This window comes from Aspergillus pseudodeflectus, assembly GCF_044049435.1.
Source record: "Aspergillus pseudodeflectus strain CBS 756.74 chromosome Unknown BJX68scaffold_67, whole genome shotgun sequence".
NCBI classification, from domain to species: domain Eukaryota; kingdom Fungi; phylum Ascomycota; class Eurotiomycetes; order Eurotiales; family Aspergillaceae; genus Aspergillus; species Aspergillus pseudodeflectus.
In genome coordinates this window covers 73743-91111 of record NW_027263843.1, presented here as the reverse complement: position 1 = coordinate 91111, position 17369 = coordinate 73743, and the positions used below count along the sequence as shown (strand labels likewise).

At 50.7% G+C, this 17369-nt stretch overlaps 9 protein-coding genes across 9 annotated transcripts; 4 read left to right on the top strand and 5 right to left on the bottom strand.

Annotated features, from left to right (window-relative positions):
* Positions 1–260: 260 nt before the first annotated feature.
* On the bottom strand, positions 261–1875 carry BJX68DRAFT_246892 (cytochrome b5 reductase family protein). The gene is made up of 4 exons (XM_071041716.1): positions 1576–1875; positions 1220–1502; positions 1089–1166; positions 261–1030 (listed from the first exon to the last, which is right to left on the bottom strand). Exons 1-4 carry the CDS (start codon positions 1618–1620, stop codon positions 462–464), a joined length of 975 nt encoding a protein of 324 aa, XP_070893938.1. The 5' UTR covers positions 1621–1875; the 3' UTR covers positions 261–461.
* Positions 1876–2256: 381 nt separating this feature from the next.
* On the bottom strand, positions 2257–3522 carry BJX68DRAFT_188747 (60S ribosomal protein eL20). The gene is made up of 5 exons (XM_071037340.1): positions 3448–3522; positions 3375–3378; positions 2851–3035; positions 2617–2793; positions 2257–2561 (listed from the first exon to the last, which is right to left on the bottom strand). The coding sequence occupies exons 2-5, from the start codon at positions 3376–3378 to the stop codon at positions 2403–2405; spliced, it is 525 nt and encodes a 174-aa protein (XP_070893937.1). The 5' UTR covers positions 3448–3522; the 3' UTR covers positions 2257–2402.
* Positions 3523–3793: 271 nt separating this feature from the next.
* Positions 3794–5415, top strand: csn12 (the record flags this gene model as incomplete). The annotated part of the gene is made up of 6 exons (XM_071047029.1): positions 3794–4356; positions 4412–4484; positions 4533–4685; positions 4737–4798; positions 4855–5275; positions 5329–5415. The coding sequence occupies 6 exons, from the start codon at positions 3794–3796 to the stop codon at positions 5413–5415; spliced, it is 1359 nt and encodes a 452-aa protein (XP_070893936.1).
* Positions 5416–5869: 454 nt separating this feature from the next.
* Positions 5870–7557, bottom strand: BJX68DRAFT_246885 (BTB/POZ domain-containing protein). Its single transcript, XM_071041715.1, has 4 exons — positions 7010–7557; positions 6588–6938; positions 6232–6505; positions 5870–6158 (listed from the first exon to the last, which is right to left on the bottom strand). Exons 1-4 carry the CDS (start codon positions 7171–7173, stop codon positions 6114–6116), a joined length of 834 nt encoding a protein of 277 aa, XP_070893935.1. The 5' UTR covers positions 7174–7557; the 3' UTR covers positions 5870–6113.
* A 363-nt stretch (positions 7558–7920) lies between these two features.
* BJX68DRAFT_246880 (ubiquitin-protein ligase RMD5) lies at positions 7921–9784 on the bottom strand. The gene is made up of 4 exons (XM_071041714.1): positions 9463–9784; positions 9249–9376; positions 8420–9193; positions 7921–8365 (listed from the first exon to the last, which is right to left on the bottom strand). Exons 1-4 carry the CDS (start codon positions 9581–9583, stop codon positions 8147–8149), a joined length of 1242 nt encoding a protein of 413 aa, XP_070893934.1. The 5' UTR covers positions 9584–9784; the 3' UTR covers positions 7921–8146.
* Positions 9785–9915: 131 nt separating this feature from the next.
* On the top strand, positions 9916–10315 carry BJX68DRAFT_246875 (uncharacterized protein). The gene has a single exon (XM_071041713.1). It carries the CDS (start codon positions 9964–9966, stop codon positions 10156–10158), a length of 195 nt encoding a protein of 64 aa, XP_070893933.1. The 5' UTR covers positions 9916–9963; the 3' UTR covers positions 10159–10315.
* A 940-nt stretch (positions 10316–11255) lies between these two features.
* Positions 11256–14227, top strand: BJX68DRAFT_188656 (putative Sin3 complex subunit (Stb2)). Its single transcript, XM_071037339.1, has 2 exons — positions 11256–11436; positions 11495–14227. The coding sequence occupies exon 2, from the start codon at positions 11551–11553 to the stop codon at positions 14116–14118; it is 2568 nt and encodes an 855-aa protein (XP_070893932.1). The 5' UTR covers positions 11256–11436; positions 11495–11550; the 3' UTR covers positions 14119–14227.
* A 2-nt stretch (positions 14228–14229) lies between these two features.
* Positions 14230–14980, bottom strand: BJX68DRAFT_246872 (Tim10/DDP family zinc finger protein). The gene is made up of 3 exons (XM_071041712.1): positions 14910–14980; positions 14705–14838; positions 14230–14591 (listed from the first exon to the last, which is right to left on the bottom strand). Exons 2-3 carry the CDS (start codon positions 14800–14802, stop codon positions 14411–14413), a joined length of 279 nt encoding a protein of 92 aa, XP_070893931.1. The 5' UTR covers positions 14803–14838; positions 14910–14980; the 3' UTR covers positions 14230–14410.
* BJX68DRAFT_246870 (putative lysyl-tRNA synthetase) lies at positions 14800–17258 on the top strand. Its single transcript, XM_071041711.1, has 7 exons — positions 14800–14838; positions 14910–14940; positions 15012–15189; positions 15406–15674; positions 15729–15893; positions 15947–16372; positions 16420–17258. The coding sequence occupies exons 3-7, from the start codon at positions 15134–15136 to the stop codon at positions 17163–17165; spliced, it is 1662 nt and encodes a 553-aa protein (XP_070893930.1). The 5' UTR covers positions 14800–14838; positions 14910–14940; positions 15012–15133; the 3' UTR covers positions 17166–17258.
* Positions 17259–17369: the final 111 nt, after the last annotated feature.

The following is a 17369-nucleotide window of genomic DNA, read 5'->3' as shown; positions in this document are numbered from 1 at the left end:
TAGTGACTTTCTTGTAGTGTACGGTTCAGGAATCCTAAGTGCAGATGGCTGCTCGCAAGCAAAGAATGAATGGTTGACAACCCCTCAACGCTCCGCCCGCCGAGCTCCTTCTTAGCGCCGAGGGCTGGCCAGGTCGCCCATTGACACTCTCAGCTAGCTTGTTAAGAACGGCGCACTGCTAGAGTGTTTGGATATGGCGTACGGATAGGCTAGGCTCTAAGCTTCTCGGAGGATGTTATAATAATAGTATCTTGCCGTAATGAGGGAAGCGAATCGAATCCATAATATGTAGAGTAAAATACATAGTCTTTCGATCTATATTGCATAGAAGCACATAGAACTACTGAGCGGTCACTGACCACTTCTCGCGGGTATACAACCAAGTTGTAACAACAACCGTCGGGGTACAAAGCAGCCGCTAAGCTCACGAATGTGGAGAATAGGGTATCTAGGAAAGCTTTCTAGAACTTGTACACTTGGTCCTTGCTGTATCCCAACTCGCTCAGGATACCGGTGAGCTCGCCCTGGTCCTTGGGGCTCACCTTGGGTCCGCTAATGGCCTTGTACATGCCGGGAGGTCCGCAAACAAAGATCTTGATGTTCTCCTCCTTGGGCTCGGGAAGGACGGTCTTAAGGAGCTCCTTGTTGATGTAGCCCTTGCCGCCGGCCCAGCCCTCGGGTGGGTTGTCAAGGACGTAGAAAGCTCTGAATCGCTGAGGGTAGGTGTTCTCAAGGTCCTCAAACTCTCTCTTCAGCAGAATATCCTCCTCCTTGACGTTTCCAAAGACGAGAGTAACCTTGGTCTTATCTTCAGGGTTCTTGAAGATCTCACGAGCCAGCTGGTACATGGGGGTGATTCCGGTTCCACCAGCAATCAGGGTGATGTGCTTGTGCTTGTTAGCTTCCCAAGGGTACTTAGGAAGGGGCCCCTTGAAGTGCAGGCGCTGGTCGACGTTCATGTTGTGAATGTGCTCGGACATGGGTCCGTTGGGGTAGCGCTTGACGACAAGCTCGAGGTATCCGGGTTGGTCTGTGATTTATGAGCTACTGTAGATCAGGAGACCAACGGAATCAAGCTTGGAGCATACCCTCATCGCTAGTGGGAGTGTAGGGACGAATGATTGGCTTCTCGCCATCAGGAGGAGAGTACTTGGTCAAAAGAGCAGCTGGCAACTTTGTGAGTTGACTAGACGACGACAAACATGTCTGAATAACTCACAAGCGACGTGCAGACCGGAGACAGCCTCCTTGTCAGGGAATTCGAAGCGCAGTCTCTTGGTGTTGTGGCTCAGAATCTCAATGTTGGAGAGCTTGAGGTCAACCCATCCCTGGTCCCCGCCGGTGAAAACCTTGGGACGGTCCTTAGGGGCCTCTGCAACAGGGGTGGCAGCACCAGTGTTATAGCGGTACAGTCCCGCACCAACACCCGCTAGACCGACGGCGATGTATACGGGAGCAAGGGACTTGCCCTTGGGGGCTTCGGAGGAGTACTGGCGGGCGCTCTGAAAGTTCCGATTAGTTGATGAGCCCGGAAAATCGATCAAGCAACTGGACACGCTGCGAGCAAGCACTTACCTGCCTCAGGGGCTGCGCGCAGCGAAAAGCATAGCGAGAGAACATTTTCGCTGGAATGACAATACCAAATGCTCAATTGGAGGAATATGGTGTGAATGTTTTCGCGAGGAACTTGGAGGTTGACTCTCGGGTTAAAGTGGAGGAGAGCTCGAGTTATTCCCGGATCCGAAAACGCCGACTCTCCGTGACGTAACTCGGTCCCCTGGCAGGCGATTATCAATCAATCACCTCATCGGTGCAATTCAGGTCTTGGCTTTTGTCAAGATCGGTAGCTTTGCGTTCTACGGTATACATAGTCTCGGGTTGGTCTTTGATGGTCTGGGGTTAAGTTTCGCGGGTTGTTTCAGTGTAGCCGCGGGAAACCGATGATATACACCCAATAGGCCTTCCCGAGGCAATAAGCATTTATAACTAGGAAGACGGGGACGTCGCTTCTGTAGAGCTCGGGCGCCTGCATCTGTTAAGCATTTTGTGGTCGATTTTGGATGTGTAGCAAGTATCAATCGTGTTGAAGGGCGATGTATGCCATTGAACATGGGTACAAAGACGTAGACACACGGTAGCTTTCGGTCCCTCGCACTTGTACCAGCGCTACGGAAGTATGTTGCGAATGTCCGGTGACAACAAAAAAAAAATGAACCCCATGATTTTTTGGAATCTAACTTGAAAGGTCGCTGCAGAGGACTAGAGACATAAAACCATCCTTCCCTTTATACGGGCTGTAGATCCGCGGTTGTTACCGTGTGACCTGTGTCCTTCGTGCATGCCATAGCCATAACATAGTCATTCATCCACACACTCCATTCCCATAACCCAAAAGCTCACATTTACGCGAAAGTGGAAGGACGAGAGTAGGCGAAGACCTTCTGCTGGTTGGACTTGGCGGAGCGGTGAGGCAGAGGGAACTTGAGGTTCTTGGAGAGGAGCTGCTTGATGTAGGGGCGGCGGATGGAGTCGGTCTTCTCAATCTCAACAACCTTGAGGATCTGCACCAGATTGTTAGATATTTCCCTGCGATGAAACCAATGAGCGTAAACGTACGTGGATGGAGCCGAAGCGGGCACGGTGACGGGCAGCCATGTCCTGGTAGAGAGACTCGACGGCATCGGTCCGGCTCATCTCACGGAACTCCTTGTACATGTTGTGGGTGCCGGAGCGAGAGTCATAACGGAGCCAGATACCGAAGGTCTTGACCTTGAGGGGACGCTTCTCGCTGATCTGATGAAATTGTCAATCCCCAAGTTCGTCTCGATATCTTCTCCAGTATGAACATACCACGTTGAGGCTGACGATCTCACCGTTGGCCTTTTTGACCTTGCGGAGCTGGGTCAGGAAGTACCAGAATCGCGACTTGGCGACGACCGTGTTGGGCGCAAAGATGCGCATACGGTACAGCTTAGGGGTGGGGTTGGCCTCGGTGGGCAGATGACGCCCGATGACCTGGTACTCAGTGAGACGCCCTATTGCAAACCGAGTCAGTCGTTTCCTCCAGAAATCCAATAAATCCCAATGAGCCAGCAGCGGTTGGCGACAATTTCCAGAATGCGAAGCGAAATGTCAGACGGCGAACGGCTAGTGTCGAAAAACGTTCCAAGTCGGGCGGCCAGAGTCCTTCAAACATAATTCCATCTCAGCGAACTATTTTCCCCTTGGTCCTTCATCATCGTCTTCATCGATCTCATAAATCTCAATTCAGGCATGGCGCAAAGTGTTGTATCGTCGTAAACAAGTCGCTCAACGTTCGTGGAAATTTGCCGGCTCAAACTGGGAATACGGGCACAGAGAAAGTTGGAACTCACCCATCTAGAAAGAATTGATAGTCAGTAATTAATTCGTCGGTCGATATCGGAAGTTCAATAAGGGGGTGCTCACTTTTATTGACGCTGTGTCGATTAGTTTGTCGAGATAGGTGTGCCGGGTTGTCTCGTCGTGAAAATCAAATGATTTGTGAAACTGGGGAGGTTAGGGCTGCCGCCCTTTGTTTAGCGATTAAAAGGCTTGGCGGCCTTGCTGGGCCCCAGTCGGACAGAGCACAGCCACATATGTGGCTTGGTAGGCTCCGGACTGCCGCCCCACTTCGCGATTGCCAGTGTCTAGGCAGTTGGTAGTGGGTTGACAACTCCGAACTGAGGGGAACCCATTGAGGAGCACAAGGTCGCCAGGCGCGCTAATGCTCTACACTGCCACTACTTATTTAGTAGAGCGATACATTACGGACATGATTTCGATCCTCGAAGACCTTGCACAGGGGCAGAGGGAACTCTCTGGCCCTCTTGTCGCAGCTGCCCTCACCCCCGTCGATACGTCAGAAGACCCCAACCGATTGCGATCGTTCTACAATTTCTCAAATGCCGCGCAAATATCCACCAGCCTAAGACATTACCTTACTCAGACCTGTCGCCTGAAGATACCAAAACAGGAGCTCAACGCTTGGATAGACCTCTTCTCCGCTTACTGGAAGGTCGTCGGGGAGCTCCTCAAGTTCGGGGAGTCTTCAACACGCGCAAGCTGGGTGCAGGTGTTTGACAATTGGAGGGACTTGGCAAACGTGCTCATCAGAGCTTATACAAATTTCGGATTTGAGAACTGGACTATATCCTGCTTGTACGTCGTCGGAAAGTACCTCCGGTTGTTCGCTTCAAAGGCGGATGCGGAGACGTCGGCTCAGAGCTCGGACGCTTTTTACCAGGAAGATGCTGCTACAGACTTTGGCAAGAATGCCAAAACCGAGGAGGCCGCACGGGTGCTGAATCGGATGTTCACCTTGTGTCTCAACGACAGGTGAGTGCTGAATGCGAGCCCCTACGCATTCTTCACCATTGACAGGCTGTGGTAGGGCTCCGCTAGAGGCGTCGCGAAAGTGGGGGGTTTACTACATGACGAATCTTCTGTTCAAAACATACTTCCAGGTACGGCAAGCTGCTATATCTACAGGCGGTCAACTTACGGATAGATAGATCAATGCCGTTGGGCTGTCCAAGAATCTCCTGCGTGCGCTCAGCGCCCAAGCGAAAGAGCTTCCAGATCTGGAGGACTTTCCCAAGTCGCATATAGTGACTTTCAAGTACTTCGTGGGGGTTATATACTTCCTCGATGAGAACTATGGCGAGGTAGGGAGTCATCTACAAACCGTGCAACAAAAAAATGCTAAAGCTATCAAGGCAGAGGAACATCTTGCATATGCGTGGAAACTCTGCCATAGAAATGCCACCAAGAACAAACAGTTTGTGCTAACTTTTTCTTTCCTAACGGAGCTTTCATTGCTGACTTTACCCGAAGGTTGATCTTGACGTACCTCGTACCCTGCCACCTCGTCAACACTCATACCCTCCCAAGCAAAAAGCTCCTATCTCATTCTCCCCGTCTTGAAACGCTATTCCGCTCATTATGCGACTGTATCCGAAAGGGAGATCTTCACGGTTTCGATACCGCCATGACGGCCGGCGAAGAAGAATTCGTCAAAAGACGCATCTATTTGCCACTAGAGCGAGGGCGCGATATCGCTCTCCGCAATTTGTTCCGAAAAGTCTTCGTCGCTGGCGGATTTGAAGAATCAAAGGATGGACAACCTCCAATCCGGCGGACAAGAATTCCAGTCGCCGAGTTCGCAGCAGCTTTGCGCATAGGGACACACGCGGACTCGAGAACACGGATTGATATCGATGAGGTCGAATGCCTGTTATCGAATCTCATCTACAAGGTGGGTCTAGGTAAATCCATGAGCCAACGTTGACAGTGACTGATATATTCTAGGGTCTCATGAAGGGCTATATTGCTCGCGAGCGAGGCATGGTTGTCCTAAGTAAAGGTGGTACTGCCTTCCCCGGAACAGGTGTCTAGTCACCTATGTCTCTGTCTGTGGCACATCTTCAAAAAACAGGTGCAGTCAGACTGTTCACCTACATTTGATGGGTGTCAGACATTGTCGAACAAGAGGCTCGGTGGCGGTAGTTGAAACAGCGACTTGACGTTAACGCATCGCTAATCCAACGTCAACAACCACCGCGAGCGGTTATAGCTGTTGGATTTCTCTAGGCAAGCAACAGCGCTACGACCAACTATGAACATCGATCAAGCACATCCAAGCATAGATCTAAATGCGTTACTCCTGCATACTCTCAAGAACCGCAAGTGGCCACTACCCAGCAGGGGCAGCATACAATTCGTTACCACGATAAGAGCCCCACGGATCCCATTTCCATAGCCGCGGGATTCCGAGCCCAATTAGCATCTCGTTATGAAATAACAGCATTCAAATAAAGCAATCATATTATCATTCATAGAACTAGACTACCGAGAACCTCCATTTTGGACCACATAGGTTGGATATAGTACAGTAGAGGAATAAAGCACAAGGACATAGAACGCGAAACCCAAAAATAGTCAATGTATAACGCCAAAACAAACGCTAACCGAGATCAAAAGAGAACACACTGAGGTCAAGTGGGTATGCGTACCGTGTAAGTGGTGAGCGGAACCATGAAGCGGGTGTCCTCGCTTCCAACAGCGACACCCGCATTATTCATATACAGGTCCACCTACTCAGCAAGCGGAGGCATGGTATTCTCCGCCACGAGGTCATCCTATAACATCAAGTGTAGCGGTTAGCATTGATCCCAGAGCTGCATGCGTGCAAAAGTCACAAGTGGGACAAACCATATGATTGCACATCGCAACAAAGAGATCAAAGAACAGCTTCCCTCCCTTTTCCATCTCCATTTGCATTGTGCCGCTCCGCTTGAACGTTGATCTGCTCCGAATGATCAGGGCGAGATAGTGGGCTCGGAGCTTGGATTCGTGATCTGGCGTGTTGGCGTAGGCGTAGCGGGCGCTCGCAAGGATGGTGCTGCATTGAATACCGGTGTGGAGGCCCTGTTTTACTAACGAGAGGCGCTTTAGATGCTCGAGGCCGTATTTGTTTGCGGCGCAGCTGGTGGGGGGTTGTGTTAGTATGTACGATCTGGCGATGGTTGGGGATAAGAATAGGGTGAATGAACGGGTATAGCACGTACTAGACGGCAGTGTCTTTCAGGATCTCTGCGCCGGCAGATTGAGAGAAGAGGGTAGCTCCGTCGCTTTGCTCGTGTTTCGTCGCAGTGGGTTCTAGCTCCCAGGTCTCGCGGCGCTCGTTGTGGATGAGTCGAGGGTAGTAGTCACCCCTGTATAGATACTCGAGGATGCATGAGAAGATCTCGGGCTGTTCTTCAGGAAGGGATATTCGACGGCAATTTAGAGGATCAAGGTTCTGAGCTCGAGAGCATGCAGTTGCGAAAAATGGCGAGGCACAGAGGACTTCTCTGTGGGCAGCGAAAAGTCGTTTGTCGGGGCCGACGCTGATTGTGATCACGGAGGAGGAGAGGGAGCTGTCAGAGAAGGTTGTGTTAGCTTTGACGCATTCTAAAATGGTCAATTAGATATGTCGAGGGCCTCTTACCTGCCATCAGGCGGACTATCTGGCACCTGGCGCCGTTCAAGGCGCCTGGACACTGCCGAGGCGTCGCGAGCAAATCGCTTGGACCGGGAGGTAGCCTTCGAGGTTCCGTATCTCGAAGAAAAGCTATCGGAGTGGGATTGAGGGTTTCGCCTGGTCGCAAGCATCGTTAGATTGATTTGGCGCTGTTTTGAGGAACTGTTGAATGTATAGAGGCCGAGGGGAGGGAATATTCTTGGGGAAGGAGGGATTTCAGGGGGGATTTAAACCAAGGAGAAGAAGGAAGCTGGTAAAACGATAGCCATCCCTGTTCCTTGTTGGTGGAGGTGTGGAGAGGTATCTCCAGCGTATAAATGACATCCTCGTCGGGTACATACAGGTAAGAATGGTGGGCAGCATACAGATTGGTCAGATATGGCGGGATCAAGGAAGGTAAGGCTCAATTTTCGAATGTTTGCTCCTCCATGGCAGCGAGTCAGAGATTGACGGTGATTCTGCATGTTTCCTATTCGATGAACCCTGGGCATTTAATGGTGGTGAGGGCGAGAGCCTTGCTCAGACGCGTAAGAACTGGTATTGGACGCGTAAAGTGGTTTTCCCATCGCCAAATGATCGCGCTATCACGGGACTTAGATTAGCCACTGAGGACTCATCAAGGGTGCCTGAGTGGGTCATTTGGACTCGTCGCAAATTAAGTTTCGATGCATCCAGAAACTCATCGAGCTACGGTGTAGGCTCTTTGTTCGACGTGGGCTTGTGATGCGTCATTCGGAGGCTAATGCTGAGGGTTTCTTTGTTCCTTAAGGCGTCTTCCCGAAGGGCAGGAGGGGAAAATGGGATCTGTCCTCGTGCCTGCTCGAAGGCGCAAACATGGGACGAGATGAATCAGTCCGAGCACAGATTCTCGCGCGAGATGTGAGAGACTGGGAGTGTTTGTGCAAATTACTATATGTGCTAAGAATACAAGTCCAGATCCTATCCAGCCCAGAATGCGCCGCTTCCAGAACGCCCATTGCTCCGTTAGTAATTCGAACAGCCACGTCCTTTGCATCGCTGTTCCAGTATCAAATGAGCATGTCCGGTTGCCGCAGAAGAGCCCAGCTCCTTCACGCGACCACCTTTCTAGACCATACTTCGTAACTAAAGGAACACTTTCTTTGCCTCTCGAGGGTGACTCTCATTAGGGCAATAAGGGCACTTGAATTTGGTGCCTTTGCAAAGCCGCTTTAGCGACTCCTCAGCAATCACATGCCCGCACGGCATCATCATAGGCGGATTTGCGTCCGTGGTCTGTTCTTTAGAGACCGGGCACACGAAAATAGAGTGAAAGAGGTATGACGGCGGGAGAGGAATCTCGACCTAATTGCCAGGTTAGTGTCGGATCCCGTCATGGGAAAAGTCGGTCAAACTTACAGGCAGTTCATGTTCTGTCGTCCACTCTGTACGTTTAGCCTTCATGATAGTTTGCAGCTTCAATAATGTCGGCAAAGCAATTGCGCCTGCGGTCGCAGCAATGTACAGCGGCGAATCAGGGGATAGCCCGAGCAGTGCGCAGAACTCTCGCGTAAAAGAGTGTGACACATCTGTCCAGGCAGATGGGTTGTTGAATATGTTCCTGTAGGGAGAGTCCTGAAGATTTGGACTAAAGGCCATAGCTCCCATCAACTGCTCAATTTCTCGCATATATCTGGGCAAAAACGATTGGAATTCGCGCCTGGCGTACTGAAGAGCAGCATGACGTCCTTCAGGACTCGGGCCATGTTGTTCGTGACCGCCATGAAACAGCCAAACGAACTGCAATCTGCACAACTCGAATTCAAGATTGCTCCCTCTTGCTTCCAGCGCCATCCGATTCTCTTCCTTTCGTGACCACTCTATAGCCGGGAGCAGATTGTTGTTCTCCTTCAGCTCGTGGAGTATACGATACATGTTGTGGAATTGATCACGGACTTGGCTTGAGGGAACACCATCGATGTCCAGCAGTGCGGCGGCCTCATTCATAGTATCCGCATCCATTTCCTGGTGCTTCTCTTGCGCCTTCTTCTCGGCTATCTCGGAGAGAAAGGCAGATGCAACGGAGAACTGCCCTTCGCGGAGCAGATGCATTGCGATTGCCCGGTTAATGAGGTTTTCTTGCGAGGATAGGACATCGTGTTCGGAACTCGGCAACGGTCTATCTTTGAAAAGCTGAAAACTGTGAGCCTCGGAGCGTTTCACGGAGTGCAGATTTGGAGCATGCCACCTTATCAAGGGACTTTGAGTACTTATTAAGACCACTGTGAGTCTCCTTGAGGTTATCGTTGATGGCATCAAAGGATGACTTGATCGGATTTTGGAGCTTGGCTAGCGATACGGATGCTTGACTCGGATCTAGCAAAGCGCTCATAGTCAATAATAGAACGGCGGAATGAGCCATGCTTTAACGAATGACCAGAGGGGAATACCTGGTCACTTACCCGAGGCGATCTTATCGCGAGCGGACTGGAGTAAATCAATTGCATCCTGCACGCTCTTAATGCTCTGAGATGATTTCAGTCTCTTTGAGAGACGCTCGTGTTCTTTCTGAACAAGGTCCATGGCGTCGAAGTTGGCGATCAGCTATCGGGGCGGAGCTCAGAACAGGAGCGGTCCGACAGTTACCGCTCATTCGCAACTAACAGAGCAATAGCCATATGGAAGTGTTGAGTGAGTCGTCAGTATAGCATATGTAGACACTATAGAGGGTATAAAATAAACTTCAAACAGATCTCGCTCCAGGCGAAGGTCATAAGTTCAAAGCAGATGAGGAGACAGATCCAAGTTGATCGGGTGCTTCTCCGGATATTACGACATGAGATCATCACGTGTTATGGCAATTATCTACCCCTCGTTGGGAACATTGAAGTCTTTTTTTAGCCGAACATGATTAACCTTAGGGAACATACTTCGGATCATATGCAGCTTAATTATAGGATGAGATGAACCTTGAAGCAGTACCTTTATCCCGCTTACGACGAATTGACTGCATCTTCGTATACTACTTTCTCGACCTTAGAGTAGTACGGACTACCTACCTCATCGTCATCTTGGCGGTCTTGGGCGCATACCTACTCCGCACTGCCCAACCTCCTCACGCGCCGAGCCTGAACTTCCAAAGCCGTTGCTTCTGGTAGATTTTCCAGAGTTTTTGGCTTCGACTATTTCCGTCATTTCATCACCGCCGTGACTGACTTTCAGGTGAAGGTGTCACCAGGTCCGTTGAGTGCCTTCGGCATCGGGAGCCAATCACAGTCACTCGTCGCTCTCGCTTACGCTAGCGCGAAAAGCAAGTCTTGGCACTTCTATATAATTCTGGGACGCCCGCCCAACTTTTAGAATCTTTTTTTCTTTTCTTTTCCATCCTGGTGCACGGGTTTTACACGTATCAGTGAGGAGACATCCGAGATCGTGTTTTTGCTAGTTGAAAACTACCTAGTTGACTGCTCTACTTGGCCTTCGGGTCGGGTAGGAATTTTTGAACAAAGAAGCTGCCCTGACTTCATTTTGAAGCCAGTCCTCGACGAGTCTTATCGTCGCGTTGATCTTCTTTTCACTGCTTTGCTTCCCTAGCTTGGAAGCATGTAGAGAAGGGATTTTCCGACGCTCACATGTAGAGTAATATTAGTTGTTGCAAGATAGGGTTGATAGCTCTGGTTGACGAGGAAGCTCAAGGAGCGTGATGTTTGTTCTTTGTCAGGATTATTAGCGACTGGCTGCTGTCGGCAAACCCGGTCTCACCCTGTCATCTACTTGTGCCTAGGAATTCTGAGGACGATGGTGCCTACCGAACGATATGCGTTGCTGTTGCTGTAGCCGACTCTGGCGGGTTGCTTTCTTTTCAAGCTTGTTCGCTTGTTTCGCAAGCGATGTGGTCGGCCACGTCTTGACTCTTGAGACACTGTTTCTCAAAACAGTGGCGGTGCGAGGTCCAAATTATTAGAGTAGATTTGAGTTGTGGCTTTGTCCCACTAGGCAGCCGCTTTCCATGCGGCATTGCGGGATGATAGCCGTGCTTACGGAGGGAGTGGCGCAACAGGTTTTAGAAATATCAAGGTCAGCATGAACTGAGTGGGAAGTCGTCTCAGACGTAGGATCAATAGACTATCGCTTATTAGAGTTCTGCACGCTGTCGAGTGACGACTGGGAAGGAGTAAAGGTGCATTCGTGTTGCGGCTTACACACCGCTTCCAGATGTACCTGAGTTTCTCCCTTGTGACGTCGTTCGGCATATAAATTCCCCCATTCGCTCTCCTCCCCCCAAATCGCCGTCGAAATGATATGAAAGTCCCGGGGGTCCGCCACTTATATGCGCTATTAAAGGCTGAGGGATTTCTCGGTCTTGGATATGTCAGGGTTTCTTTCCATCTCGTGGATCGTTCTGGGTGGTCAGGGAGGTTTGGAGCTATTCTAAGGCAAGCCGCTGGTACTTCGGAGAACATCTCTTTGTCTAATCCTCGATTTCGTGCTTAGGATGATTGCTGGCTTGACTACATGTCCGTGCAGTAGAACGTGTACGGTCGCCCACCATGTCATCAATAGCACCGCCTATCGGCGCACAGGCCGCATCTTCCACACCACATCGCGAAACCAAAAGAGCCTCGGCCAATTCTTTGGAAAGTTCACTTCCCAAGTCTCACGGGCTTGAGGTGCCAACACTACGTCCCGGACATCGACGAATCGTTTTCACAGATCCGGTTGCACTTCGGTACCTTGAGGAAGACCCATCCACTGTTGTGCTCCATCGCCGCTTGACTTTGGAGGGGTACGAGATATACATTGTTGAACAATGGGCGTGTTCAAGAATTCACCCCACATTCATCATTACAACATACACGGGGGACACGTCCCATAAGGTGATTGTTGGAGTGCTAGGAGTTCCTACCAACGAAACGGCATGGTCTCCTCGCTTGAGACTTTACTTCAACGCAGTCAAGAGATGCCAGCTGCGAGAGAAAGAGACGCCATTGGGCACAGTCATGGTGACTGACCTCAACTCATTTCCGTCAGGCCTCACGGTTATACCCGTACCCAATGGCGATGTGCTACGACACAGGGAGGATTTCATAGTCAACGAGAATTTGAAGCGGCTAGGTTGCGCTGGGCGCGCTGGTTTGAAGCTTCAGGCCCCTTCGGCTGCCACGGTGGCCAAGTTTTACCAGCTTTACAGGACGAGCGAAAGGATCCCTCTCTACAGCGCTGTGGTGGAACTTGTCAAGCAGTGTCAAATTGCGCTAATGATGTTTGGTAACCTCGCGCCGGAGTACGTTGACGGGCTGCTCTGCGACGTCACTGAAGCAGCTGTAGGGGATTGGTGGACAGATATCGGGATGGACCTGTACAACATTGAACCTAGTGATGGAAGGCTTGGGCCCACCACGGTAGCAGCATTGCTAGGCACCCTTATGGGAGCTCGCAACCGGCTTCACGCGTCTGGCGCTCCTGTCAGCAAAGACGCATTCGACATATCGAATCTGAAACGCGGAATTGGAGACTTTCAAAAGTCTCAAAAAATGAAGCGCACCCGGCGGCTGGACCGTCACACTCTGGATAGACTACATCGAGCCACTGCAAAAGCGGCGAACGCAGAGGGTTGGACAGATGCTGTCAAATCTACAGTGGCCGAACTCAGCGGACATGGTGGGGAGATGGTCATGGGTATGGTTCGCGGGAGTCAGAAAGGTGGAATTGCCGACATCGAAACCATTGATATTGAGAACCTTGCTCAGCTAGTGACTGGCGAACGAGCCAAATGGCTTTGGCGAGGCAAACCGCGCAAGAGCGCCGTGGAAGCTAGTGGCCCACCAGCTTCTGACATGATGTTCACTACAGATGAGCAAGGTGGCTACGTGTGGACTAGCCGGAAGAGACATTCGCATGAGGACCTCGGCATGGACCCGTCTTTCCAGAGGTCAGATCGTTCGTGGAAACAGTCAGAAGTACCTGGTTCGCCAGAGGACAAAGACCAGAATCTGCCCAGAATGGTCATCAAAGGCGTCAGCGACAGGGTCTCAGATGCTCGAATCGGATTCGGCAAATTCAAGGACGCTGTCGGGATACCGGGTCGTCGATCGAATGCCCAGAAGCTAGCAAAAGATGGTGGAGAGTTTGGCGGTGATGCTGCTCAACTTGCTTCCGTGGAGAGTGATACAGAAATCAATCCGTTGAAGAAGGTTACCGTTCCACCTGGGCTTGGAGGTGTTCCTCCAGCGGAGGCACCACTTTTGGACGATCCCGACCAGACAGAACCACCCCCTGAATCTACCTTACATTCGACTGAACAGATACCTCCAGAGATTACAGTGGAGCCTGCTCCCTCCAACGATGACACAGACACATCACGCAAAGCCTCCATAGCCAAGACAGATGACGAGTTGCAAGACATGGTTCGGTTCAAAACACAATCGACAGATCTATCGGCTACATCAGGCGATCGGGATAGCACACCAACACCAGCATTATGCGCCATGGCGCTACGAAGGCCTCATAGCTGCGACGAATTACAGTCTGACAATGGTTCCAGGCGAGGAGACGAGTATTGGCCTCGGCATTTGTCTTTCAGTACGGTTGAGGAAGTTGTCCTAGACATACAAAGGCTAGGGGACGACGCGATTCTCGAGAAGCCCGATGCCACTCTAGAAGAAGCTATAGTCCACGAGGACGTACTTGCATCTGACGCCCGCATTTCTGGGGCTCGAATTCGTGATCTGGAAATGCATACTGTCCCGTGGGTAGAGGATCAAGTGTCCTCTGTTGACAGACTCAACCGAACACTATACGAGACCCATGAGAAGCTCAACTCAAGTTACCTGGAACGGTTTGAGATGTACCAGCGTTCCAGGGAGCAATCTAGTGACGTGCTCGCTGGAGAACACTCTGGACTCACAGAACAAATGAAACGAGTAGAGATGCTCGGCGCAAAGCTCGACTACGAATTGCACGCTCTAGAGTCCAAAGTCGAGGATGTTGAGGCCGGACTCGGCGAATTCGAACGCCATGTTGACGATATTGAGCTGAGAATCAAAGCCCTAGTACGGGGAGAAGAAGAGCGATCGAATTGCTCATGGTGGTCCTGGTTAAGCCGGCTAGGCGGCTAGTCGAGTTATCTGTTATGACGTGGAGCACGACACTCTGTATATGTGTTAATTCTAGTGTACATAATCCTCTAATAGATCTGCGCGCCTATCGGACGTGCAACGCAATGACCTTGATGCCCCAAAACCCGAAGTGCGCCCAGCTTCTCGTACTCTAGGTTCGCGAAGCTGGTCCTCGACAGGACGATTCCGCTCCTAGCAGAGGCACCGATCAATTCAAATGAAAGGAAACTCAAAACACTTCATTAAAAGCAAAACTAAAGTACAAGAGAACCGAATCCGACATGTATGTCCTTTACATCAATCCCAGACCACCTTGCTTACTAGCGGCCTCACCCTGCATCTTCTCGCTGACCTTGATGTTGACCTCAAAGAACTTGGCCACGCAGCGGTCGAGGCAGACGGACTCGCCCTTGTTGAGGTCGCCTTCGCGGTAATCGGCGGGGATGCACTTCTTTGTGCAGGATTCCGTTAACCTATAGATAGAGAATGCAAATGTTAGCGAAAGATCATACATTCTGCTGGAAGTATGAGGGGGTGGGAGCTATAAAGCTATGCAGCCAGCAAATAAGTTGAAGCTAGAGCGCACCGGTTGAACATGTCTGAGATCATCTCAACTTCAGTCTCGGCAGCAGCAATCTTCTGCTCCGAGCTCATCTTAGGTTGGCCGCCGAAGAGGAAAGACATTGTGACGATGGATTTGGGTGGATTGGGGTTGGAAGTCTGAAAGCGGAAACCGTTAGCATCCGCTGAGCGATATCGAATTCAGGAGGCGAGATGATCGAAATACTCACCGTAGATGGGAATGAAAATGTTTCTGCTGAGCTGTGCTTGTCAACTGGAAATTAAGCCTGCTCCGACTCTGCGGAAGTTGCACTCGGAAGCTTTGGACTCACCGCCCTCGGGTTATCTTAAATGCTGCATCAGAGCTTTCTCGGGCCACAACCTCAACCCAACTTCTTCAAATCTGCGCGTTGTCTTTCAATTATGTTTTGAGCACCATAATACCTTCTAATCAATGCAGTCAATTCGCCCCTGGTGGGCTTCACAGTTGAGGGGAGGACTGTCCTCAAGGTAAGACATCTCCGCATCTACCCTCGGTGGCTTTTCACTCTCCATGATTGCATGATGAATCGAATCCCTTCCAGAACCGCTGCAATCCGACGCCTGGTTTTCCAGGTTATGAATGCAAACGGAGCTATAAGATTTTTCGATTTCTGATTTCACTTCTTTCCTACGCAATATTCAATTGTCTCTTATTGAGCACTGTCGCTAACTAAGAAGTTTCAGAGCAGGATCCTTGTTAGCACAAACTTCAGCCAGAACTAAACATTGTCGAGTAGCACAGCACTTCCGCACACCCCAGAGATGGAGTACCACTGCGGCCTCATCTGAGAAGGCACTTGAACGTCGCCTGCAAGAGGTGAAGGAGTCATCCCCTGATCCGTATCCTCGTCTTAGAAAATCCAGCACTTCATTCGATTGTTCTGAATTCCACTCCCGCTACAGCCATGTAGCCATTAATGAAACAGTAGAAGAGGACTCAGTCTCCGTAACTGGTATGTCCTGCTCTGCCATAGCTCTATCCTTGTTCTAGTACTTAGGTCAATTAGGTAGGATTCGTACATATAGACTAGCCGGGGGCAAGTTGATATTCTTCGATATTGTTCAAGATGGCCAGAAAGTCCAAATAATGTGCAATCTTCGTCTACTAGACGGAGTGACCACAGGGGATTTCAAGAGATTCTACCGTCTGCTTCGCCGGGGCGATGCCTTTTGTATGTCCAGGGCCTCATCCATCAACATGAGATACTGACCCAGATTGTCATAGCTGTGACGGGCAAACCGCACCGCACAGGACGAGGAGAGCTCACTGTACTAGCTACTGAGCTGCCCCAACTCCTGTCCCCTTGTCTGCACGACGTCCCTCTCGATGCTCACGAACACGAAAACTCCCCATATGACCGCCATGTTCAGTTCCTCGCAGACCCTGCGATGGTGGACGTCATCAAGGCTCGATCGGCCATAACTCAATACCTACGCCAGTTCTTCCTCGATCGGTCATTCATGGAAGTCAACACCCCTATTCTGAATTCAATTGCTGGTGGAGCAGTTGCACGTCCGTTTTATACCACTGCCACTGAGTTCTCGGACCGACAGCTTTCGCTCCGAATTGCGCCGGAGCTATGGTTGAAGCGCTTAGTGGTAGGCGGATTCGATCGCGTGTTCGAGATCGGACCGTCTTTCCGCAATGAAGGTAAGCGTTGTCCTCGAGATTGGTGAGACCTGGTTGACACTTTGTAGGACTCGATAAAACACACAACCCCGAGTTCACAACATGCGAATTCTACAACGCTTACTCCAGCCTCGACGAATTAATGTCCATCACGGAGAAGCTCCTATCCGGGATCGCGCAACACATCGACGAATTCAACAGCAAAGCTAGAACCCTAAAACCAACCGCCGTAGATTTCACGGCCCCCTTCCGCCAACTCGACTTCATCAGCGGCATCGAAGCCGCAATCGGCCGCCAGCTCCCCAACCTCACATCCCCAGATGCCACCGAACAAACCCTCTCCATCTTCAACGACCTCTCCCTCGAAATCCCCTCTAACCCAACTCTCCCACGCCTCCTTGACGAACTCAGCTCCATCTACCTCGAATCTCAATGCACAAACCCAACCTTTATAATCAACCCACCCGAATGTCTCTCCCCACTCTCCAAATCCTTCACGCACCCATCGACAAAACAGATCGTTGCGGCGCGCGCAGAACTCTTCATCGAGGGCAAGGAGATTGTAAACATGTACGAGGAGGAGAACTCGCCCTCTGATCAGCGGCGCAAGTTCGAGGACCAACTGCGGTACTCTAGGGATGCGAAAGAGCCTGGGGAGATTGATGAGGAGTATCTGAAGGCGTTGGAATGGGGGCTTCCGCCGACGGGTGGTTGGGGGTGTGGGATTGATCGGCTTGTGATGTTGTTTACGGGAAGGAAGAGGATTACGGATGTGTTGCCGTTTGGAAATTTGAGGGCTGTGACGAGACGATAGGCTTATTGCTCTCCGAGGCTTAAGTAGTCAAGATGGGTGATGATCTAAGTATTAGGTAGTAGAAAGTGTACAATATATTCAACTCAAGATACCACATTCGATATATATCTGGGTAAGCTCTATATATCCTTCGACGCATATTAACTCAGTGAAGGAACAATATTTCTACAAACTTGGCCCTAAGACAGAAAGAAACTCAGACGA

Coding starts and splice junctions, on each gene's coding strand:
- BJX68DRAFT_246892 (XM_071041716.1), bottom strand. CDS start 1,620: ATGTTCTCTCGCTATGCTTTTCGCTGCGCGCAGCCCCTGAGGCAG. Junction 1,503..1,575: donor GCGCGCAGCCCCTGAGGCAG/GTAAGTGCTTGC, acceptor CGGAACTTTCAG/AGCGCCCGCCAGTACTCCTC. Junction 1,167..1,219: donor CTCCGGTCTGCACGTCGCTT/GTGAGTTATTCA, acceptor CAAAGTTGCCAG/CTGCTCTTTTGACCAAGTAC.
- BJX68DRAFT_188747 (XM_071037340.1), bottom strand. Junction 2,794..2,850: donor AGATCGTCAGCCTCAACGTG/GTATGTTCATAC, acceptor CAATTTCATCAG/ATCAGCGAGAAGCGTCCCCT. Junction 2,562..2,616: donor CCCGCTTCGGCTCCATCCAC/GTACGTTTACGC, acceptor AATCTGGTGCAG/ATCCTCAAGGTTGTTGAGAT.
- BJX68DRAFT_246885 (XM_071041715.1), bottom strand. CDS start 7,173: ATGCTTGCGACCAGGCGAAACCCTCAATCCCACTCCGATAGCTTTTCT. Junction 6,506..6,587: donor CTGAAAGACACTGCCGTCTA/GTACGTGCTATA, acceptor ACCCCCCACCAG/CTGCGCCGCAAACAAATACG. Junction 6,159..6,231: donor TTGCGATGTGCAATCATATG/GTTTGTCCCACT, acceptor TTGATGTTATAG/GATGACCTCGTGGCGGAGAA.
- BJX68DRAFT_246880 (XM_071041714.1), bottom strand. CDS start 9,583: ATGGACCTTGTTCAGAAAGAACACGAGCGTCTCTCAAAGAGACTGAAA. Junction 9,377..9,462: donor TCGCGATAAGATCGCCTCGG/GTAAGTGACCAG, acceptor GCGCTTTGCTAG/ATCCGAGTCAAGCATCCGTA. Junction 8,366..8,419: donor CGACAGAACATGAACTGCCT/GTAAGTTTGACC, acceptor CCTGGCAATTAG/GTCGAGATTCCTCTCCCGCC.
- BJX68DRAFT_246875 (XM_071041713.1), top strand. CDS start 9,964: ATGAACCTTGAAGCAGTACCTTTATCCCGCTTACGACGAATTGACTGC.
- BJX68DRAFT_188656 (XM_071037339.1), top strand. CDS start 11,551: ATGTCATCAATAGCACCGCCTATCGGCGCACAGGCCGCATCTTCCACA.
- BJX68DRAFT_246872 (XM_071041712.1), bottom strand. CDS start 14,802: ATGTCTTTCCTCTTCGGCGGCCAACCTAAGATGAGCTCGGAGCAGAAG. Junction 14,592..14,704: donor ATCTCAGACATGTTCAACCG/GTGCGCTCTAGC, acceptor CTCTATCTATAG/GTTAACGGAATCCTGCACAA.
- BJX68DRAFT_246870 (XM_071041711.1), top strand. CDS start 15,134: ATGCAGTCAATTCGCCCCTGGTGGGCTTCACAGTTGAGGGGAGGACTG. Junction 15,894..15,946: donor TCGCCGGGGCGATGCCTTTT/GTATGTCCAGGG, acceptor AGATTGTCATAG/CTGTGACGGGCAAACCGCAC. Junction 16,373..16,419: donor ACCGTCTTTCCGCAATGAAG/GTAAGCGTTGTC, acceptor GACACTTTGTAG/GACTCGATAAAACACACAAC.